General features: G+C 45.2%; 1 protein-coding gene across 9 annotated transcripts in view; it reads right to left on the reverse strand.

Moving 5' to 3' along the window:
• RBFOX2 (RNA binding fox-1 homolog 2) overlaps positions 1–25,226 on the reverse strand; it is a 280,295-nt gene that overhangs the window by 144,774 nt on the left and 110,295 nt on the right. The window contains exon 1 of one of the 9 annotated variants that reach the window (XM_042993161.1): positions 6,632–6,789. The exons of the other annotated variants lie outside the window; for them this stretch is intronic. Within the exon in view, the coding sequence (XP_042849095.1) occupies positions 6,632–6,646 (15 nt within the window). The 5' untranslated portion in view covers positions 6,647–6,789. Of the gene's footprint in view, positions 1–6,631; positions 6,790–25,226 lie in introns of those variants that run through there. 9 annotated transcript variants of the gene reach the window in all.

Here is a 25,226-nt window from a genome sequence, read left to right on the forward strand (position 1 = left end):
AACAGAGATTTCAAACTCAACAAGTCCAAACCATAAACACTGTTTTTCTGTGGACTCTGTTCTGTTGTAAGGATACAGCCCATCCATCCTAATTCTTCAACCCAAAAGCTGAAGAACCCAGATTTCCCCTTTCTCACCACCCAGACAGGCCCTCCAGAGTCTAAGCTATCACCTCTTGCTTCCACCAACAGCAAACAGCTTCCAGACTTCCCTTATCACTTTCCATAAAGGAAGCCACCCTCCTGCTTAAAATCTCCCATTACCTTCCCAACTTAACCAAATCTCTATCCTGGGGAATGATCTGGCCCCACCTACCTCTCAGTCTTATCTTCCTACACTCTCTTTTCTCTTTGTTCTCCGCACTCCAACCACACACCCCCTCTTTCTGTCCTTTGAATACCCCAAACTGGTCTATTTCACCCTAGTTCACACATTCAACGTCCTATTTGCTTACATGTTTACAGGGTTTTAAAAAATTTTTGTAACGTCTATTCATTTTTGAGAGACAGAGAGAGACAGTGTGCGAGTGGGGGGAGCAGCAGAGAGAGAGAGACACACAGAATCCAAAGCAGGCTCCAGGCTCTGAGCTGTCAGCACAGAGCCCGACACCGGGCTTGAACTCACTGATTGTGAGATCGTGACCTGAGCCGAAGTCGGATGCCCAACTGACTGAACCACCCAGGCGCCCCACATGTTTACAGTTTTATTTTCCCAGTTAAAAAATACAAACTCTTTATGGGAAAGAACTTTATCTTGTTCATTCTCCTTCCTGACCCCTGGGAAAGCCATCAGCACACAGTTGTCATCAATAAATGTGTTAACTACTAGAGTCTCATATTATTAATATAATCTTTTGCTTAACCTCTTACAGTTTGCTGAGATTTAAAATATGCATCAAGCCAATTTCACCCACAATATAAATATAAATTCTCCAACAATAACAGAAGCCTCTTGGCTTCTATTCAAGCATTCGACTCTTGATTTCAGCTCAGGTCACGATCTCCCAGTTCGTAAGCTCGAGCCCCGCGTCAGGCTCTGTGCTGACAACATGAAGCCTGCTTGGGATTCTGTCTCTGCTCTGCTCCCATGCACACACACACACTCTCCGCCCCCCTTCAAAATAAATAAGCTTAAAAAATAATAATAGAAGCCCCTAATTACCTTTCTAATATACAAATCTGATCCTATCTGATCCTGCTTAAAATCCACCAAAGGTTCTTTACTGGCATAAACCAACAAAGGTCTTAAACTGTTCAGATCATCTGGTCTCTACAATTTCACATTTTCACCCACCACTATTCCACTCATTCCACACATACAAGCCACATGGAATTACATGCGGTTCCCAAACATACATACTTTCTCACCAATCTATCCCTTTTTAGAAAATCTGTGACCCTTTCTACTCCTCACCCACTCTGCTTGCCTGTTTCCTCCTCTGCTTAAGATTTCTTTCAGCTCCTAGATGCTGTCAGCATATTTCAGTTCTCTCTTCCTGCCACTCTTTTCCCTTAATTTCCTAGTGTGCTGGTTTTCCTCCCGCAGAACAAGGTTCTGCTCTCCTCTCCGAACCTTGTTCCCTGCTTCGAGGGTTGGTTCGTCTCCTACCAGGAATTAATTTCTCTTCTTGCTTCTACATTTTCTCCCATTTTCTAGGCCATTCTCGTCTTAAGCCATCCTCATACCTGCACACAGCTTCAACTACCACCGCCTGCAGATTCCTCCCAAGTTGATGGCTTAAGCCTCTCTCTTCCCTTGTATTTCCAGACCTAGGTGGCCAACTATCTAAACAGAATTTCCCCTTGAACGTCTCAAAGGAACCCCAAAATACTAATTCCAAATCAAACTCACGATCCCCGACCTCTTCCTCCCCAAATCATGACACCTGCCAATTTCACCTGCAGCACATCTCTCCTTAGGTCTGGGTGTCCCAGCACGGGCCACCATTACTGCTCTCGGCCACTTACACGATTACACACCATCACCCCATTTCTCTCTCTGCACTCTTACTCCCCTCTAATCTCTCTCTTTTCAAAAACAAATCTAATTATCGACTCCACTTCAGCCTACTCTCAATCCTACTTAAAATCTTTTAATGGCTTTTCACTGCTAAGGATATAGTCACAGGATCTGGCCTCCAGTGTTATCTGAACTGAGCTGTTTCTACATTTTGTGATAACTCAATTTACCATCCAGTCTTGTTTTTTCACTGTGGAGACCAATCAGAATGGCAAAGTTGTGACCAAAAGTGAGCATTAAAATGTTAGCCTGACCGTCACCTGAACGATAACTGGTTATTATTACCTTATATTTGCTTCACACGTAATAGTTTCTAAAAACCTTTAGCAAAGATTACTTCCTAATCTGTCTGGTATTACCAGTCCCATTTCAAAGACCAGAAAACTAATGCTAGAAAGGTCAGACGCTGGCAGATGGCTTCATTGAGACCAAACACTCTGTCCTCTGACTGAGTCTGTCATGTCCATGTTTTAGGATGAAGCCATCAGTTACTGAGACTTTACTTCTAAAATGGAGGGTACATTTTTCTGAGATGACACCATGAAGGTTCCCCAAACCACCACCTTCTTTTCACAGCCTGGGAAACCAAGGCATGTGCAGGTAAGTAACTTGTCTCCAATAATTAATGGGCGTGGAAACAGAATTCAGGGGGACTTATTTTCATTTCTCTAGTCTAGCCCAGATCATGCTAGACGGTGGTGGTGATAAACTGAACGGCACTGAACAAACAGAAGATGGGAAGCACGGCGCAGTAAGCTCCGAGGCCAGACAGACCGGAGTATAAATGCCACCTCTGCCGACTCTCAGCTGTGTGGCTTCAGCAAGTTTCTAATGCTTCTGCTCTCCCAGCTGTGAAATGAACAATGGCCAGCTCCCAGGTGTGCTGGGGACTGAGCGAGGTAGATGCCTAACATGTATGTTACCGCTCAATAAACAGTTAAAGTAAACGAACCAAACACATCAGCTTCTCCCAAAAAAGGATAGCGTAAAGAGAACTGACAGCCACGGAGTTGGAAACAGATGGGACTGAGTTTCCACCTCTGCCATTTACTGTCATGCTTGCTCGCTCGCTCGCTCTCTCTCTCTCAAAAATAAATAAAACATTAAAAAAATTTTTTTTTCTTAACGTTTATCTATTATTGAGAGACAGAGAGAGACAGAGCATGAGCAGGGCAGCGGCAGAGAGAGGAGGAGACACAGAATCTGAAGCAGGCTCCGGGCTCTGAGCCATCAGCACAGAGCCCGATGCAGGGCTCGAACTCACAAACCCGGAGAGATCATGACCTGAGCCGAAGTCAGACGCTCAACCGACTGAGCCACCCAGGTGCCCCCAAAATAAATAAAACATTTAAAAAAAGAAGAATATGGGTGAGAGAGCCTGGGACCAGTCCAGCTAAGATCAGCTCAGATCAGGAGAACACATCCTAATTTCTGGGAATTTAAGTAAATGGTCTATAGTTTTGTTTACGGCATATAAATTGTATGCTCATCAAACAAGTAAGTTCCCTCACTACAGGAATTATGTGTCTCCCTTCTTCCCTCCCCTCCCCCTTCGCCCCACCCTCCCTCCTGTGTTAGGCCAAGAAGAGGAGACCCAGAATAAAGGGTCGTCCTCATAAGGAAAGCTTAACAGGATCGTACCTGAAAAAAAAAGTTAAGAAAAAACAACGGGATGTTCTCCATCAGGAGGCAACTTTAATGAGGGTTCTCTAGTCACAAGTACTTAAAATACTGATGAAGGGGAGACTCTTCACATGAAACTAGTTTGTGTTTACCATCATTTTCCCTACACAAATTCAAAGGCGTTCTTAACATGCTGGGGGAAATGCTCTGGGGTGGTGAGTGGTCCCGTCCACGCAAATGTGCAAAGCAAAAAGTTACTTACTGAACATCTACTGTGTGCCACACACCACGTTAAGCACACTTCTTAGATGATCTCAAATTCTGACATTAATCCCGCATGAGAGGTATTATTTTCCCCACGGGACAAATGAAGACACCGAGGTTCAGAGACGTTAAGTAATTTGTTTACGGCCACGCGACCAGAAATGGCAGAGGTGGGATTTAAACCCGGTAGAGTCTCTAAGATGCATATTTTGGTGCCATACCATGTTGTCCACTGAGGCTACCAAATTCTCTAAAAAGCAGGTGACTCAACAGTTAAGTGGGGGGAAGATCTGGCCAAGAGACACGTACAGAGAGCACAGGACGGCATTCTACCTCAGAGTTCTAGACACACAGAAGCAAACGAGGAGCCGCGTCTCACTACACAAACCCAAATGCTTGGATGAGCTCTTTTATTCTTCAGCTCTACAGGTTCTAAGAATGTCCATGCCACTCAGAGGTATTGACAAGTGAACACGGTTCAGGAATTTTTCCAGAATCCCGAGAAATAGCACCTGTAACTCACGACTGGTATCGAACCAAGCAGGCAACAGAGGTGACTACTTTTCACAGATTTCTCAGTTTACCAGGACCCAAGCGTTCTTGCACCCCTGGGTGTCCTTCTGGCACATATACTGCTACACAAACTCACTTCACAGACTCCGAGCATTACAGGAGGTTCTATTATCTCGTGGATGTAAAAACTGACGCTCACGTCAGTTACATGACTGCCCAACGTTGCACGGCTGGGCACTGGCCTAGACAAAACTCTGCTCTCCTATTCCCTGTCCAATAAATTTTCCCCACAGGACCTCCTCAATGCCTCCCCGCTTGATGCTTGACCACCTAGATGCCCCTCTCTATATCTGGGTGTTACGTAGCTATGGCTCCCTCTGGACATTTTCATGGAGTTCAACAAATGTGTGGGGCACTGGGATAGATGATGCAGATAATAACAGAGCTGACACACATTTCACCCTCCGGACAGTGCTGCGCAAACTTTCAGATGTCACGGCACACACAGACAGTTGTAGTGGTTTTGTGGCACAAAGTGGCAAACGAGAATGCATGTGTCCAAGTGACCAGGGGAATCCTAGCCCCACGTGGCTGCTCCAAGGGCGGAGGGGAACAGGTATCTTGGCGTGTGTGTATCTCAATCCAACATATGGTACTCTGGTTCGGAAGCTCTATTCTAAGGCTGAAAAGTACAGGGGGCTGAGAGAAATTTACAAATAACTGGCAGCACAAAGAAAGCAACTGAGGAGACCGTCATTGTCTGCTCTCGTCAAACATAAATGAGCAGAAATGAGATGAATGCAATTTGCTTCCTTTCATAACTCCTCTTCCAAACGCATCAAGACAGAATAACCCATCCTCTCGTCAACAGATAGCTGATCAGTCCCACCGAGAAGGCTGCAGGGACCCTTGACACAGATGCCTAGCTCACAGGGAGCTAAAAACTACTTAAAGGATGGAAAGTGTGTCAGAGCTCTTTGACTTCTTACAAGCGCTAGAAAAATAAATCAATAAGGGGAGGAAATTACATTTCAAGGTCATATTCGAATACGAAGGGAGAAGGAGGAAAAGAAGTCCCTCTAACACACACACACACACACACACACACACACACACACACACACACACGCCCTCTGTGGCCAAGCTCCGTCTCCATAAACCTAGTTAAAATTCTGCCTTCTGATATTTATAAATTTAGTCTGTCTGAGCCAAGTAGGTTTCTGCAATTCCAGATATCTAGGCTGAAGGGCAAAGGGCAAAGTGAAACTTTCAAAAGCTGGCTCGTGGCCAAGGGCATCACATCCAGGAGGCTCCCTTAGCAACACACAACAGCTGTCTGCTCAAGAGAGGGTGCCGCCATCTTTGCAAGCGGCTATAGATGCTCTTATTTTCGCAACTACAAGTAGCATGGGTTGTTTTTTTTTCTCGTATCGTTGTCCCTGTCATCCCCCTAAAAGTTATCACATTTCACAACTTAAAAACCCCTCCAATCCCAGTAGATTTCTCTCCATCCCAAGTTACAACGCCGCAGTGAACAATAAATTCAAATAATGTGAAGGTATTAAGCTCTTGGCAAATGTAAAATGCTTTCTAATGTCTGGTTATTAATTACTATTCTAGCTGCTACAGACTTGGTGTCGGACCATGGGCAAGTCACTTTGTGACTTAATTACTTCCCTCATAAAATTTTCATAACAACAGTGACCTACTTCATCAGACGATTGTGGAGGACAATAAAAATTATTTAAAACTTTTAAAAGCTTATTCCTCATCAAGAACCACGCCACCTATTGGCTCTCGATAGCTAGAGAGATGGGTTGGTTAGCGAACGCAGTGCCCCCAAAGCAAAACCCAGGTGGGTCCTGGCCCGCGAGGACGACTGCAGCTCCCAGGCGGCCCGGCTCATCTTGCCCGCCCCCATCTGCCTTCTCCAGACCTGCCAAGCCCAAGGGATGACGCCGCACTGGGAGCTCACCCCTGCGCCTAAGTCTAACAAGGTAAACAACACTTTAAAAAAAAAAAAAAAAAAAAAAAAACAACCAGTGTCACCATCACGGCGGCGAGGCTTCAAGAACCTAACACCTGGGAGTAGAAGGGGATGTGGCAGTCTGTGCTCGGAGGGGAAGGCCATTCGTGCTAGAGCACAATCTCGCAGCTTTCCACTCCTTATATGTTCAAGTGCAAGCCCTCACCCACAGCACTCTGTACTCACCCAGAGGTACATCATGTCAGACCGGGCTGCTCAAACTCAGCGGTCAGTTGATCCTGGACTGCAAAAGGGCACTTCAGTGAACTGGAGGAAAGGAGGTGCCAGACTCGGGGCGGGGGGCAAGGGCTCAGGGTGGGGAGAAACCCCCCCCCCCAATCACTTGAGCTTAAAAATCTGAAACGACCGGTCTCCTCCCCCCTCCTCCCTCCTCTCCAGCTGACTGTTCTGTTGTGCTCTCTCCTCCCTCTCTCCCTCCCTCTCCCCCTCTCTCTGGGAGTTCCCAGCCCCGTGTGTCTGAACTGGAGAGTACAGCTCTCTCTCTCTCTATTTGCCTTCAGGGAATCTCTCTCTGCCATTCTACTTCTAGAAACACAATCATCACTCGCAGGGATTATTGCAAAAGGCAGGGATGGGCGGGGCTAGCAATAAACCACCAGCACCAGTTTCTAATGCTGGACGTAAACTAGTTTAAGATGGGTTCTTTAAACATGAATGAAGCAACCAAAAAACTCTGCCCTCCAAGAAGATCAAGGGGAATTGAGTCAAGTTTCTCCCCTGTCCATTTCTTCCGGAGCCCCCTCAGAAGCCAAGCATAAACACAGAACCGGCTCAGAGCCTATATTCCCCCGAAAGGCTGGCCTTGCAACACTCTCCTGGATAATTCCGAATTTAAAACAGAAGAAAACTTCCATATAAAACTCAAGTGGGCTTTTATCTTTTTTACCACTTGCCCTAGTTCAGATCAACACAGCCTCCCTTCTGAAGGGAGAAAGGACAAGGGTCACATGGATTCTAAGTGCCTACCATGTTGCAGATTCTTTACTAGACATGGGGACAGAGCAGGGGACAGAGCACGGGTTTGGAAGCTGGGTCTGCAAGGATTATCATCATGGCCTGGGGAAAATCACTCAACCCAATGAGGCCCTTGTTTCCTCAACCAAAAGCGGTGTGTAGGAGTATTCCTTGTGGAGTCATTGTCATTAGCTCCAGTGACAGAAATGTGTAAGCTGTCAAGTTCCTGGTGACACGTTTCCTAATTTAGTGCAGCGCAAACGTTTAGAAATTTCCTCTAATTCGCCAGGCATAGTTTGATCGATTAGGTTCCACAGTGAACAACAGGTATCACCAAATCATCTGTCCTGCTGGTTCTTACTCAGAAAATAGCCGACTCCTTCATCTATCAATGCCCACTCTCTTTCCTTACTTCCTACCCATTTCTGCAGGTTCACATCCAAAAGCCCTCCCTGGCTATGCATGATCCCTCCCTCCGCTGCGAGCCTGGCCTTTGTAACGAGGCTCTTGCCATTTCTGCATTAAGTTACCACTGCATTCCCGTACCTACCAATCTTGACTCCTGTAGCCACGCCTCTCAGGGTAGAGTCCATCTATTTCGGGCCATGGAATCTTTTGCATAGTACCTAGCACACAGTAGGTCCACTATACATTCTGTGTTTTGAGGAATATTTCACTCCTTTAATTAAAGGAAAAACAAAATGAGACAAACCAAACAAACAAACAAACAAAAAAACCCAAAACAAGAGGCCTACCCCCTTGCAGCTGCCTCAGGGTTCTGTTTCCCTCAGACATGTTGAAACGGCTCTCGCCTGCTTGTAAAATCTCCAAGTAAGGTCTGCAAGCCTCACCCTCAAGGCAGGCCCTGCGCAGGTACAGGTCCGCTGGCTCTCCCCGCCTAATCTTTCCTGCTGTAGTGCTTCCGTATTAGGGCCCGCTCCAGTGGAATTCTTTGTTCTCTTAGGGTAGGAGACAAGTCACTTTTCCTTTTCTTCCACCACCAACTACCTGCCTTCTGCCAGAGAGCTTATAAGAAATACCTTTTCTCTCCTCCCACCTTCAACTCCCAGCTCATTTAAACTTGGAGGTGGGGCCAGTATTCTCAGCCTCACCCACACCTTTTCTTTTGCTTTCTGCAGAACCTCTCTGCTTCCTCTGAAGGCAGGATTACCTCATTTCCAGTACAAAAGAAGACTAAGAACTTCCAAATCTAAACATGAGACAGCCTTTTTTTTTTCAGTGGGAAAATAAATCTTGACTTCCTATAAACTGTTACATCTATAATCAATTTTTAAATGCAACTTTCCTCTCTAGTTTCATAGTCTATGCCGGAAATCTTAAGTTACCAGGCCTCTCTATACTCCATTCTTAATATCTGCATTAAAATCACACTGTTAAGCGACTGCAGTCTTTTCAAACTCTTCGAACACACAAAACGGACTCGTTCATTCTCAACCAAGTATCAAAAAAACAAATACGATAGAATTTCGCGTATTGTCCCTTTATGGTGTTATCTTTTGGTCAAGTTTGGGATGGGATAAAGATATTCCTACTCTCCTGGAGCCAAGTAGAAGAAAAATGCGTAGAGAAAAGAGCTCCGACACAAAATAAGAAAAGTTCAGATATGTCACAAAAACCCGAAAACGACCTCCAAAACACTCCTAAGTGGATCCATTATAAACTTTGGAACCACAGGGAGAGTTTGTAAATTCCTATGAACGATTCTCTCCCTTTTCTCCTTTTCTGATCATGATTTTTAAAACTGGGTAAACAGTCTGGTCGGAAATCAAACTCTTCTGTGTTTTCGTCACAGACACCAAAAAAACTCCAAAAATTCACAGGCAAGCTAAGCGAACCTTCTTTATTCATGCTCCTGCATGTCCGCATTTTCCTACCTTAAAAAAAAGGGGGGGGGGGAAGGAAAGAAAACAAAGACATTAGAGGGGGAAAAAAATCTCCCCAATCGTCAAAGTCAAATAAGGAAACCTATGATTTATAGCCGGTGAAGAGACACAAAGGTGTTAACAATTCCACACCATGAAGACACTCTGAAAAGGATCACGGTCTTCTCTCGTACATACGATCAGGATGCACACATACTTCATTCTGTTAGAACATTTCATCAGGCTGTGTGACTGTACTCTGAAACTCAGCGGCTGAGTATCAGCTCCGAGGAGAGAACATGTGAATCAGAGCATCAGAGAAGGAAATGTCCGAGGGAGGGCCCACAGAGGAAGTCTGGCAAGCCTGCTTCTGAGAAAGAAAAAATCAGATTATCGGGGACAGCAATATGGGTGCTGCCAGTAATTCTAGCCCTATAATGCATCTCGAATTCCTACTTCTGAAAGTGCTGGATTTTGTAATGTGAAGAGTCTGGTGGGCCAGACGCTCAGAAAGGGTTTGGAGCCACATTCCGTATTCTCTGCCACAAAGTCTAACAATTCAAGAGACTGCATGTTTTATGCAGGTTCTCTGTGGGTATAAAAGGCTGCTGGGGGAAGCGTGTCCATCTGAGGAGCCAACAAAATTTCGTAAAAATATACCTGGGAGATCAGGCACTGAAGATTTTTCCAGAAGAAATCCAAGACAACCCTCTGTACATAATTTATATTCCTTTCGCCTTCGGGACGGGTAGAGACAACACAGACTCACCACAACACTGAGCTATAGACACGGGCCGTATGAGGGCCAACTGAATTTGAGTTGAAAAAAAAAAAGTTCAAAGAATAGGGCTCTTTTAACCTTGCTTCCTCTCAGCTTAAAATAGCAAGGATTCCCACAGGGCAGTTCTCTAACAGAATTTTGCTACTCAAAATATGACCCATAGACTAGTATCAGCAGCCTGAGCATCAGCGGGGAGCTACTTAAGTAGGAAAACTCTCAGGCCCCGCCCTAGACCTACAGAATCAAAATCAACATCACAACAAAGGCCCCAGGTGGTTTGCAGGCACATTCAAGTCTGAAAAGCTGGTCCAGATAAAGCACTGTCCTCACAAAGCGCCAGAGACTCAAGGAAGAAAGGCGGAGACGTGGCTGCATTCTGGTCAGGGGACTCAACCCCCTGCAAGACAAACCCGGGAGGGAGTATCACACCCCTGCTTGATGGCTTCGACAGGACACCACCAGCAGCTGTTATGTACAAAGAACATTCCACGTGCCTGAACCATGCATGCGTTTTCTCAATGCATCTTCACAGTGTCTCTGTAAGGGAGGCCCTGCTTTATTTTTTTTCACATGTAAAAGGAACTTGGGGCTCAAAGGAGCCAAAAGCTGAACACAGGTTTGTAGGGCTCCAAGACAGTTTCCACTGCGCTATACTTACTCACTGATAAAATCAATCAAGACTGCCAAAATCAACGGAAATTTTACCCTGGATATAACCCTGCAGGCCACCTCTGCCCATTACCAAGACTGCCAGCAATCAATGATACAGGTGAGGTTTGGAATTCAGGGGACACACACTGTGAGTTCCCAGAGACTGCGGTTCGGGCCGGTCAAGTACCACTCCTATTCCCACGACCAATGTCGTCAAGAGCATGGTTTCAGAAACCTCTTCTGAACTGCGGTTACCTTCTATGAAGTCTAAAGTGAGCTCTAGATGCATGGGTGGAGGGGGAAAAAGGGTGCATCTCAAAGCTCCCCTCTCAGTACAGCTACAGGCAAATTGGTGATGTATTAGCGCTCTTACCCCTGCAGTGTTTAGGGAACCCAGAGCAACCGGCCCTAAAAGAGGAAGATGCGTTATCTTTACATTATCTTAAGAGCTCTGTTCTTCCTTTACTATGTTTCAATCGTACTCTTAAATAAGCTCCCATACTTCCATGTAACCCGCTCTGTTACCCCTCCAGTACAATTCCTGCCCTCTTGGGAAGCCCGTATCCCAACCACTTTTTCATTATCTACCTACTCCAGCCACGTCTTCCACTCCGTCCTCTGTCCAACTGTGATTCCATAGTTCCTAATTAGCATCGCACCCTTGCAAACACCCTCAATCCCGTGTCCTCTCCATCCCTGCCACGTGGCAAAACTCCAATCTCCAATCCTGGTGAAACAGTTATCTGCGTTCTCTGCGCTTGTGCCCACACAACTGAATGCTGCTGGAAACAGATCACATAACCAAGCTGGCCGACTCCACTAGAAGTTCATGATCACAAAGCTCAACGGGGCACTCATCCACGCCAAGCAATCCCACCAAAGCTGCCCTTGTAAGCTTCCTACTCTCCAAAATGACTCTTGCCTTCTCCTCAAACCTCCTTCAATTCTCTCCCCACCATCTGACTTTCAGCTGTTGCTGTACCCAAATATTTCATTTTAAAAGAGGAGCATTCAGGGACGCCTGGCTGGCTCAGTTGGCTGGCCCAGTCGGTGACTCTTGACCTCCGGGTGGGGAGTCTGACTGAGCCCCACGTTGGGTGCAGAGACTATTTAAAAATAAAATCTTAGGGGCTGTGGGAGGGGGGATGGGCTAAATGGGTAAGGGGCACGAAGGAATCTACTCCTGAAATCGTTGTTGCACTATGTGCTAACTAATGTGGATGTAAATTTTAAAAAATAAAAAATAAAATTGAAAAAAAAGAATGGATAAAAAATAAATAAAAATAAAATCTTTGGAAGGAATGAATGAATGAATAAATAAACAAGCCAACAAACAAACAAATAAGAGAAGCATTCAGACAGCGTCTTCTGTCCACCAAATCTACAATCCTACCTAGAAACGCAGGAATCTCCTCTTCCTTAGGCTCTGCTACAACGGAGGAAGCATTCCTGGCGTCACGGCCCATTTCACCGCTTGTGCTCACGCCCCTCCCCGGGCACCCCTGTAAGGACTGTGCTGCTCTGCTGATCACCCTGCCTCTTGCATCCTCATCACCTCTTTACTCATCACTATCGTGCCAGCAAATAAACACACGCCCACCCTCAGAAAAACCTCCCTCCGCTTTCACGCACTGATGGGGAAAGCACATACTGCTGCCATCGCTCTGGGGGGCAGTTTGGCAGGATCTATTAAAATCTGAAGCACACGTGGTCTCGGGCTCAGCAGTTCCAACCTCCAAGGAGCCTAGCTTAGAAAAGCCGCACAACTGTAGAAGGAAGTTCATTACAGCAATCTGTAAGAGCAAAAGAACTTTAAAAAACGCCAATGGCCTATAGTAGGCAAATGACAAAATGAACCATGGTTTTTAAAAACTTCTCCTTTGACCCCTTACCTCCCTACCACCCTGCTCACCACTTCACAGTAATGCTTCCCCAAAAAGCTGACAACACCTGTCTCCACTTCACCCTTCATTTCTTCTTCAATCTACTCAAAATAAGGTTTCCAAGCCCTTCACTCCACTGAACTCCATTGAAATGGTCAATGTCAACGACTTCCATATTACTTAATTCAAAGGGCATTTTGTGGTCCTCGACTTATCTGATCTCTTCGCAGGATTCAACCCAGTTGCCAACTTTCTCAGACATTCTCTTTTTCTAAGCTTCTGAGATACTATAGCCCGGGGACTGTTCCCCCACCATCACCCCCCTACATCACTGATTACTTCTTCTCAGTGACTTTTTCTGGCTTCTCCCTCAACAGATCTCTAGAAAGAAAGTGTTCCTTGCAGCTCAATCCTGGGTCACGCTCTTTTATCTGAATTGTCTCATCCATTCCCATTGCTTCAAATACCATCAACATGCTAATAACTACCAAGTTATAACCCAGCCTAGACCTCTTCTCACGCTCCAGTGGGACTTTCAGCCATCTCACAGACGAGTCCCACATTACGGGCTCTTAATTCTCTGCCACCACCACCCCCTGGAAACCCAGTATACACTTGGTGTTCCCCTACCTCGATACGTGGGACCACCTGGCAATTAGGAAAGGCAGCGTCCCTTCCCTTATCCCACGCCGCTCACATCAAACCCATCAGCAAGTTCTGTGTGTCTGACTTCCCTGTCTCCTCTGCCACCACCTTAAGCCAAGCCACTGTCGGTTCCTCCACTTCCACTGTGGCTCCCCTTCAAAACATTCATCACAGAGCAGCCTGAGGGAGTTTTTGAAACACAAATCAGATCCTATCACTCCCATGATTCTACAGCTTCGCCTTACACTTAACAATGTCCTCTATCTGAAGTCCTTAGACTGGCCTTTAAGGTCCTAGATGACCTGCTAAGTGCCTGCCTCTCCAACCTCAGTGCACATCATTACCTGGCCTTCAATCACTAGGCTCTAAATGCACTGGCCTCACGCCAATTCCTGATCTAGTCCACCCCTCTCCTCAGCTTCCCTCCCTCCTCCCCCCCCCCCCCCCCACCGAAGAAAATTTTCTTCTTGAAACCCCTCCTCATCCTGCTTTATCCTCTGCAAGGCTGGCTCCTTCTGATCTTTCAGACCTCAACTTAAAAACACCTCCTCAAATAAAAAAACTCTCCAGACCACTCTCTCCAGTTGGAGATCCTTCGCCCAAGCCCCTGCTCTCTACTACTGTGCTCGTTTTATTTTCCTCCTAGTAGATATCAAAATCTATCATTTATTTATTCCTTCGGTTTCTTATTTGTTTTCAATTTCTCTATTAAAAAGCAGTATTTTATATATACCACATACAACTGAGATCTTCTACTATGGAACATTTTATCCCTTGACTTTTTATTAAGGAAGGTCAAAGTTATTTGTAGGAGTTTCTGGCACTCAGGCAACTGTCTAACTAAGTCCTATAAATAAAGTTAGAGCGCTACTAATTTTGCCCTAGTAACCAAAAGGGCTCAAAAGTTTTGTGATAGCTACAAACCATAAATACATGCCTGCACCAATGGCTTTAGAATATTAGTTTGCAATAAACATAATACTGGTATGAAAAAGCAGTTCCAATCCATTTACTTTAAGCTAAACTGAACACCAACTTTCCAAACTGCCTCCCTTCCAATACTATAAATGTGTTCTGCTAAGCACAGTAAAATAGCATCCCAATCCAAGCTCCACTACAATCAAGCTTGCTGTATAGAATTATCCAGAGTCTAAAATCATGCATCCAGGGGCACCTGGGTGGCTCAGTCGGTTGAGTGACCGACCTCAACTCAGGTCATGATCTCACGGTCTGTGAGTTCGAGCCCAGCATCAGGCTCTGTGCTGACAGCTCGGAGCCTGGAGCCTGCTTTGGATTCTGTGTCTCCCTCTCTCTCTGCCCCTCCCCCACTCATGCTCCATCTCTGTCTCAGAAATAAATAAACCTTAAAAAATATTTTAATAAATAAATAAATAAAATCATGCATCCAACACAGTAAGCTCTAGTCACTATTTGAATTTAATTCAACTAGTTAACATTGAATTTTTAATTCCTCAGTCACACTAGCCACATTTCAAGGGCTCAAGAACCACATGAGGCTAGTGGACAGAACAGATAAAAAACATTTCCATTGTCACAGAAAGTTCTATTGGACAGAGCTGTTCTAGAACATGGTAACTAGGAAGCAAAAGGTCTTCCAAGTACCCAAAATACCAAGATGTTCATGTACTTTCATCAGCAGGCAGGGAAACTCCACCAGGCCTTCTCTCAGAAACTATTTATTTTTATTTTAGAAATACATTTCTATCCTGGTTACCTGGCTACTTGCCCACTGAAAATTTAAAAGGCAAATTAGGAAAAAGGAACTAGGAAGCAGTAAGGACCGAGTACCAGGGGAAAGGGGAATATTATGTTAGAGGCAGCCACATCAGGAACCAGAGAGACCAAGAGAAAAAAAATCTAAAAAGCAGGTAAGGTATTAAAATGCATACAGATGTCAAAATGGAGCCATATAGTAAGGCCACACCAGTAAATGTTCCTGAAACACCATCCTTTTAGTCATAAAGTATAATTGATGTTGACAACTGTGTTAAAACCATTAACGAAGTGTCTACTATTATCCTATGAAAAAGAAATAAATTATATAGTTATATAATACACTTTGCAAGGATTTATTTCCAAAATAACGAAATCTTAAACATCTTGGTTTTTAGAGAAGGGAAAATCCTCTGAGCGAGCTGGAATACACCACCACCAAAAATAACTCATTCCTAAAATATTCTGTATGGTCAAATTTTCAATTCAGTTCAACCAACATGAACGAATGTTCAGTTAAACCAATATGAACAAATGTTGTTTACAGAGCAGGGACAGATACGAGAATAAGACAAGATCCTTCTGTTCAAGGAATTATGGTTCCTCCATACAAAAGAACACTATATAGCTTTGGCGGGGGGTAGAGAAAGTTCTTGGAATACTCTACTATATATTTTTAAGTGATAAAAGAAACGTTCAGAATAATGTATAGCACATTTTCATGAGGGGGAGGGTGCGATGAGGAATTATACACAAAATGGTAAAATGCCTATTGTCTCAAGGCGAAAGGCACTGGGAGGGCTCAAAACCAGAATCGGGAAGCAACTTTTCACTATACAACTGTTTTGTACCTTATGAATATTGAGCCACATACATGTACTGTCACCTAAGTTTGTTGTTTTTTTTAAAGCAAGTTCTCTATCCCCAAGAAACCTATAATCTAGTGGCTTACCCAGGCTTCAAAAAACTGAAGGGCTAAAACACTAAAAAAAAAAAATAAAAATCTTTTTTAAAAAGGGCACCTGAGTGGCTCAGTCGGTTAAGTGTCCGACTTCAGCTCAGGTCATGATCTCACGGTTCGTGGGTTCGAGCCACATGTCAGGCTCAGAGCCTGGAGCCTGCTTTGGATTCTGTGTCTCCCTCTCTCTGTCTCTACCCCTCCCCTGCTCACGCTCTGTCTCTCAAAAATAAACATACATTAAAAAAAAATTTTTTTTAACTGAAGGGCTAGACACCTATTTAACTTATATTTTATTCTTACTAAAAAGTTCACTCTCTACTATTTGAAATCTCAATTAATGAATTGATTTCAAAAAACTCAAAGCTGAACTGTTACAGAAAGTGCAATGATCCTTACCATGACCTCATATTAACTTTTGGAAAAAAAAAAAATGCTTGCAGAAAGATGTATGCTTTTCAAGAATAAAAACATCTTACTGGATAATCCAGCAAAGATTGGTTGAAAACCTCCCAGGAAAGCTACAGAATGGTCTTCTGTACCATATGGGAGGCAAGGTCAGGTCACTTTGATAGTCCCTGAGGGGAGAATGCTGGTGACTTCCCAATATTTTTTCTTTCATTCTACCTTAGTAACAAAACTTGGTTTTCATTCTAGGACATTACCATACACACCTTACAAAAAAAAACAAAACAAAAAAACTATATCTCCCAACCTCCCTTGCAGTAAGGTGCAGCCATAAGACTAAGTTCTAGCCAAGGAAATATTAGTAGAAATGTTATAGGAGACTTCCTGAAAGTCTTCTTTAGCAGGGGAGGAATCATGGGTAGAGCTGTAGCAACCATCTGGGCCACATCCTACAGACAGAAAAGCAAAGAACAGTAAGGATCCTGGGTCTGTGATAACCACGGAGAACCACATCAGCTCTGGACTACCTACTTTCAGGCTTCTTTTTCCTGAAACACAATAAAAACTCACTCTCGTTTTAGCCGCTTGGTGGGGGAAGAGGGAGGTTCTATTGTATGCAGCTGAATTTAATCCTAAATGAGCCTTTCCATAGTAAATTATTTTACTGTAATTTACAAACCAAAATGATAGAAATTTGATACGACAGAAACCAAAATGATAGAAATACAGTATTAGCGTAGCAGCTCCTGAATTCCAATATGAAAAAAGTCAAATGTGTGTGTGTGTGTGTGTGTGTGTGTGTCTGTATATATATAGACACCTTCATTTTCACCACATGAAAAAAGCAGGTAATAATGCCTACATCACAGGGATGCTGTCAGACTCAAATAAAACAGACTGCGCTAACTAGTCTGTAAACAGAGCGTTATATCCATCATTACTATTGCCATTACCACTATACTAGCTGACTGGTTAAGTGTCAGTCACAAAACAAAAAGTATATGAAAGCAATTAAAACAGACACCTGGGTTTCAAGCCCAAGGAATTCTGTGACCCTGTCAAACCTCCTTCACTAACTTTCTTATCTCTTTTACTTTGCAGAAAATACTAGATCAGCAACCTCAGTTTCCTTTTCTAAAGTGGGGGGGGGGGGAGGGGCGGGGTGTGGAAGGAGTTGAGTGGTTATAAGGGGGGAAAAAGAGTAACGGTGGTAAAAGGTTGAAAGCAGTTAGGGAATATGACACATTTGAAATAGATAACCCTGTTTTAGCGTTTCACAAACTGTCCAGAGGTAGCCCAGCCATTTTTAAATCGATGCTAGCAATGGTTTACTTCTACAATTTATTCACTCAAAAGAAAAAACTGAATACATGCATACGGCTTCTACAGAGTATGTAGCAACGTATCATTAAAGGGGGGATGCAGTATGAGAGAAGTAAGGGAAGGTGCCCTGATACAAAAAAGGATTTTTTTTTTTAAACCTGTGTACTCAGGCACAGGCAGTATATTTAAAACAAAAATGGCTTCATCTCTTCCGTTTTTACACTTAAGAATGATTTAACTTCTCCAAAATGTGTCTTGAAGTCTGAAAAAAAGCAAATGAATTCCCTTGTTGAAGCCATCAACGCGCCCGTGAAACCGCTTCTGGGGGCTACTTTAATCCACGGAGACACTGCACGGGAGTCATGTCGCACTGCGTTGTTCAATTCATTCTGTTTTGAAAAGTATTCCATGGTCATGTAACTCCGAGACACGTGCTTGAAGCGATTTTACTCTTTGCCAGACTTCCGCTTTTCAGAATCTTCTAAGAGGAGACCGAAATTAAGAGATGCTTTTTACTAAGTTTCAAAGATACCCACGGGCAGCAAACGAGCCATCCAGGGGTGTCAGAGATGAGCCGACAGGCAGACAGATGCCAAGAATCTGCGGCACATTTTAAAGGGCTATAGTCAGGATAACAGGAGTGTGAGAGACAAAGTCAGACATCTTGAAGGTTTTTGTTCCCAGAAGGGCTACCAGAGGCACTGCCCTTTTATGTACCCTTCCCCGCTGAACGGCCATATCCAAGCAGCTTTAATTAAGCAGTATGGTCTCTGGGGAATTGGAACTATTCTACCTTTCCTGTTTGAGACACTTCTTTTATAATGGCTGTTTGTGAGTCTGATGTATTGAGGGCTTGCCGGTCTTCTGAGCCGGCAGGAAGAATAAAAACACCGAAATAACACGATCTCCTGAGAAGGTAATCTGTCTAATGCTAGAGTGAACCAGACCCTTCCATCCCAGATCTAAGCGGTGTCTTCCATATCCAAGTTCTCCCAAAAGATAGTACATCCCAAACCCTATAAACTTATTTTCAGGCCATGACTACGCTGTTAATAACATACATGAGTTCAGTGGGACTTACTTTAATCATTTCTGAAACACAGTTTATTTTTAGTAAATATAAAAGTCCCCCACATGGGAAGCTACAACCATGCCAAAAATTTTCTATGAGGAGATAAAGTCCTATTTATAGACCTATCAGTTGCTCCTTGCTTAGGCTGTAACATAGTTTCCACTTTAAGCCTGATATGACCTCCCCTGACTTCTCTCCTCTCTAATGTTCTTTTCATCCTGAAGTTTCTCACATTTATCTTCACCTTCACAGGGCACTTAAGTTAAGCTACCATGGGGCTGGGGGGTGGGGGCGGAAAGGGAGAAGGAAAGAATCTCCTCTCCCTAAGCCTTCTCCCAGTGGAGGGGTTTCGGTGGGTTTCAGGAACCTAAAACGAGGAAGAAAGGAGTTCTTCAACCGGTGAGCTGCTTGCGAGAGAACCTAATAAATACTTAGTCCACAAGAACACTGCCACACAAGCGAGCCACGCTCCTGACAAGTGGCCCCACAGAGGTCTTCATCTGTGTATGACTTTGCTTCAAGTTTTCCATCTTTTACAAACCCAGCAAGAATAAATGTCAAGGTTTCCAATATGGAGGATGTTGTACTCCACAGCTAACCAGGGAACCAAACGATAAATGTAAGAGATTTATTAACTTTCTCCTAAAGACTGTCTCCTTCAGGGCCCAAGCTGCTGTTGATGTTGTTTTACATCAGCTGCCTGCATCTACACATCCCCACTTAAAATGCTAACTGCCGGACCTCCATCAACGATTTCAGAAGGGGAAGCGCCTTACCCTCATCCAGTGAGCCATGTTCATGGTCTCCTTTCCCTAGCAGTGGCAGGAGCCATACCCCCTCTCACCCTGCCCCTGCCCCTGCCCCACCCCACCCCCTGGACGAGACTGTAAATAAACCCTGTCTTTACTGCTCTGGCAAACCCTCACCCCTTTGATCTCTGAACCCCAGTAAAATCCGTTGTCCCTGGTTCACTTTTTTTTTTTTTTACAACCTTAAGTATATAACTGCCTTTTGTTAATTTTATGTCTATAGGTCTTATATCCTGAACGAGACTGCAAGTTCGATTATGAGCTCCTCAAGGGCAAAAGCCGTGTCTTATTCATCTCAGGATCATCCGCGTCATGCCAGGCGGCTGGCACAGAACAGGCACATGGTACTCATTGCTGAAATATTTGTTAGGCTGATCCGGATGGCAGGGGCCACGGAGTAAAGTATACTTCTCTTATGTGAATCTCACTGCACACAACTTAGGAAGGGCCAACCTGACTGCAGTGGCACTGGATCGCAAGCAATTCCTGAAAGGAGGGAGAAGAACACGGCCATGAAGGTGACACCCAGGCACCTCCCACTGGGGGATCTCATCCCCATTCGCGTGTGTTCAAAAACATGGTGAACACAGGATACACCGAATGACAGAGCAAATGACAATATTTCCTCACTCCAAGGAAATTCAACCTGCTTTTTCCATCTACCTGTTTATCACTCATCTTCTCATGCCCACCTCTTCCTGCCCCCTCCAATTCACAGTGAAATCCCCAACTCTCCAGGATCTCCAGGAAAAAGCTCGTGATTTAGCATTTTCACTTATAACAAGAATGGATGGATTTAAATTTCAGTAAAAATAACTCAAAATAAACATCGTTAAAAATTCCCTGATTGTAAAAGTTGGCAAAGACCAAGAAATGCTCCTCTTAAAAAGCCGTTTTCCACTCTGACCTTTATCACGTAAAATGGTACTTCCCTTTTTAACAGAAGACATACGGATTTTCTGGGGTGAGCTGAGGCGTGGACATGGATGATTAAATGAACTCTCAAGCTCATTTTTTGGAGGCAGCATGATACTAAAGAAAGAACTTGGGTTTGTAAGTAGAATCAAATTGCCAAATCACCACTCACGAGCTATGACCTTGAGCAAGGACTCTAACCTAACCTCTCTCAACCTCTGTTTCTTCATCTGTAAATGCAGGGCTATTTATCATGAAAATCAGAAATAACGTACCTAAAACATCTAGTAGGTTAGTGCCCGGCTAAGTAAATTACAATTGTTAATAGATGTGCTTATTGTCATTTTTTTTCTCAGCCCACAATAAAAGACAGAAAATGGAAAGGACTCCTTGACATTTTAGGGCCACTGTTATAATTTCTTTTAAATTGGTACCAACAAAGGGGCGCCTGGGTGACTCAGTTGGTTGGGCAACCGACTTCGGCTCAGGTCATGATCTCGCAGTTTGAGAGTTCGAGCCCCGCGTCAAGCTCTGTGCTGATGACTCAGAGCCTGGAGCCTAGTTGGGGTTCTGTATCTCCCCCTCTCTCTACCCCTCCCCTGCTCACGCTGTGTTCTCTGCCTCTCAACAATAAATAAACGTTAAAAAAAAATTAAATTCGTACCAACATAACATCAGTAAGAACTCACCTAAAGAGAGCTATTTTCTCTGTGAATTTCAAAGTAAAATCTGCAGGAAGAGAAACACAGTGTTCCGTTGGGCAAGATGACCCTATTAGAGCCCGTGACTAGGGGAATTTATAGGTGGTATCATGAGAAACAAAGCTCTTCACAGCGGGGGGAGCTTCCAACAAGGGAGGATAGATGTCAGGGATTCCGGGTAGGGGTAAACCCAATACTGCAGTATCTATGTCATAGAAAAGCTTCGAGTAAAGGAATTTGCTTTGTTTTGTTTTGTTTTAACTCTTCCAAATTCCACCCTCCCTTAAATCAGCCATACTGTACTCATCTGACAATGGCAAACAGGAAAGGAAATACCTGCCCTACATGAGGTAAGGGGGATGCTCAGAAAGTGGGAGATGATGGCCAGAAAGGATGAGAACGTTTCTATGTACGAAAGGGGAAAACTGATGGCTGAATCATCTTCTTCTGTGGCTTTCAGGAGATGGCAGGATCGTCTTAGTCACTCACCTTCTCTAGAGACACGGCTGTGAACCGGAAGATAGCAGTGTTTGGTCTTCTACAGGGCAGGGCTAAAAGCCACTAAGGAGTTAAAGCTTCCAGAGCATGAGAATAAAAATGCTGGAAGGAATTCTCAGGCTTTTTTAGCCAGCCCAGTGGAACGGAAGAAAGCCTGGGCATTGGAGCCAGATGGGCCTTCCTAACTTTGACCTTGGGCAAGTCGGACAGCCTCCCTAACCTCCTCTCTTCTCCTCTCTAAAATCGGATGAATGGCGTGTGCCCTGCAGAAGGCAAACTGTAGAAAGCAAACTGCTTCACAAGAAGCACGCAATACAGGTTGTTTGTCCTCAAACCTCAGGCTAGCCATATGCAAAACGCCGGCAGCTGGCATATGTCACAAATGTCCGTCCTCTCCCTTTCCTTTCCGTCTAACTTAGCAGAAAGGGACTCAAGTCCAAGTAGGGAAAGGAACTTTCCCAAGGTTACACGGCTGGTTACTGGCAGAACTAAGGCTTAAAATCAGCTTTTGCAAGCTGGATGCATCGCACCTTGCCTCGTTAGGAACATTCCCTTGGGGACACAGCAAGCTTGGCTTAACGTTAAATGGGCTCAGAGGGTCGACGTGAACTAGAGAACAAGCTAACTGCAAGGTCAGCAGCTCCCTATGGTTTAGACACCCAAGAGTTAAGCCCTCGGCCAGGGCCAAGGCTCCAGAGAGCCTGGGCTGGGCAGACTCCTATGGGAGGAGGCCAGAGAGGCACTGAAATCCACTCCTTGCTGTGATTGGTCGGCTCCCAAAGGGGTGGGGAAGAGGAAAGGGGGAGGAATGTCACCCGATCCCCACGGGGAAACGAGAGCAGGAGCATCTGCTCAGGTTTTCAACTAAATCTGTAAAATATTTCTGAACACTTGACCACCAAACTCAGAAGACTGTAACCTCTGACCTTCATGAACAAGAGAGCGCTTGTTCTTTAATGACCAGATTCCTAGTAATACAATCTAGAGGAGCGAGCAAATGCAAAGAGGCAGTTTAATATCGCTCTGGCCCCAAATTAGGAAGGAAGGCTTCTGCTCTAGGTGCTTGAAATCAACACCGCCACCATCCTGCCTGCCCCCTTGCCCTTATGGCGACAGGAACCAGCCTGTTGGCCTCTCTGCTACCATTTTGCTCAAAGTCTGCCATTCCGAAAACATGACAAGACTACACAACCTCATCCCCTCCCCTGAATTTCTCTCCATCCTCTTTAAGAGGAGGCCCTTCCTTTTTAAAAAGGGTATCTTATTGTGAGACGCAACCACTCCGTAATTATGTCAGCACACATGCGCAGGGCAGAGAGAAGGGAGGGTTGGGGGAGAGAGAAACCCAATACCTTGCCAAAGCCATTGGGAAGTCTGCCCAAGTTATTAATCCAGGACGGGGCCACTTAACTGAATTGGTTGAGGCAATGCCCTTCAATCCTGGCTACGTCCTTTCCCCCAGGGGAGAGCACAGGAAGGGCCTATCTCCTCAAAATCTTATGACCCTGACAAGTCTTGATTCCTCAGAACTTCTCTCCCATTTCAAGGGAATACACAAAATACTTCAGCTCTGAGCAGAGAATCAGAGAGCCAACCCCTACCCCCAATATGCTATGGGGACTCCACAGGACTGGTCACTGAAGAGCCAATGAAACCGCATTCCCTGTGTCGTTACCTACAGCCACAACTCAACAACTCAATTTTAAGTCCCAGTAACTGACGTGGGGGACGGGGACGTGCACCAAAGTAAAATCAAAGAGAAAGCCTCCTACTGAAGGATGGAAACAGGAGGCCCTTGAAGTCAGTCCAGGGACAAACGTGAGCCTGCCTCATTGAGGCCCCAGGAACCAGGCCAAGGCCCATCCAAAATAACACGAATGGCTGGGCAGACCCATCCCTCAGGAACTGTGTAGACTAGTAATGACCTGACCCAAAGGGTGAAGATTCCTCAACCTGGAGCCAAAGCAAATCAGCTTCAGGAAGTTGCAGAGGCTCCTTATGTCTCCCCTTTGTTTCTGCTCTACAATCCCAAAGCCAAACTTAATCCAAACTATGCTACGAATGCCCTTTGCTAGCACAGAGGTCTCATTTATAAATCCCAGGGAACAGAAGTGACTCAGCCCTCTTTTACAGGAATGTTCAGCAAATTAACTACTCAAGGAGGTTCTGCGTGGTTATTAAAAACACAGGCTTCAGTGTCAGGCAGGCCTGGGTTTAAATACCTGTTCCACTACTTTCCAGCTCTGTGGAACTCTCCTAAATCTCTCCAAAGCTCGGTTTCTTTATCTGTCAAATATGGCTTCCACGCCTACCTCAAAGGGAAGGCTGCTGAGAATGATGGGGAACTGAGGGGTGTGTGTGTGTGTGTGTGTGTGTGTGTGTGCATGTACTTAGCACAGGAAGCATTCAATAAACAGTAGCTGTCACTATGAATTATTCTCGAGGACTATAACACAACTTGTCTGAAGAAAAAACACCGCCAGCTGACAAGTGTATTAGCATCCCTGCACCTTACCCCTCAGATCGGAGACTGGTAAACAGCAGGAAAAAGCCAAGGATTACTTCATGACCATCTACTGAGCAACGTGCTGGGTGCCAGGGGAAGAGAGTGAGTGAAGGCCACAACCTCTCCCCGCGAAGGAGTTCACGCTGTGGGGAGGACAGGACCAGGACGGAAAGGACGTGATGAGGAGAAAGGGAAGGACCGCCCGGCTTGTGTTCCGCCGTGAAACGGTTGCTTTTGAGTCTGGTCCCAGCAGTGAGGGTCACGTCGAAGAAATCTATCGGGACCACGGAGGCTGGCGGGGCGCTGGAAAACGGGGTGCATTCTGGAGCTCTGTGCGCCAAGAGTGAGGGGACGGGGAGTGGGGCCACGCGCTGGGGGAGAAGTATCGTGGTCTTTTCGCTTCACACTACACCAGGAACGAATTGCATCGAGCGTGGAGCAGCCATGAGCACACATTTTCAGGCACCACAAGGTCACTGCTTGCAGCGCTGATGCAGCGGCACGTGCATTTTTTAGCAAAGAGGCACGGGGCGCTCGAAGAATGACACTCATTCAATCGAAAACATGAATTCTCACTGAAAACCAAGCACTGGGGAAGGCCAGAAGGGGCTGGGTTCCATCAGCCAGTGGCACCAAACCCAGAAACCAGTGCTCTGGCTCCCTCCTCGCTTACAAATTTTCATCCTCAAGAGCCCAGTCTGTCAAACCGGCACACGCACACCTCAAAGCCCGCGTTGCTGACGGACTGGAGCAGGGCTAGGCCACTCCTTAGTCACGACAGCACACGTCCATCAGGAGACAGATCACACTTGGGGAAAAGCACTGAACTGGCAACGAAGGCTCCAGCCCAGAGACCCAGCTCTGCCACTAGCAAGAGCTCTAAGAACATACGACTACAGCTTTGGGTAGCCCTCTGACCTAGACTCGGTTTTCCCATCCACAGAACCAGGGCGACGGGACGACATCCAGCCCTCACATTCAAGGGGGTCCCGAGGGCCAAGCAGATGCCCCCACCCCGCATTCCTGTCTCGGCATTGTG

The sequence above is a fragment of the Panthera tigris genome, chromosome B4 (assembly GCF_018350195.1).
Source record: "Panthera tigris isolate Pti1 chromosome B4, P.tigris_Pti1_mat1.1, whole genome shotgun sequence".
In the NCBI taxonomy this organism is placed as follows: Eukaryota; Metazoa; Chordata; class Mammalia; order Carnivora; family Felidae; genus Panthera; species Panthera tigris.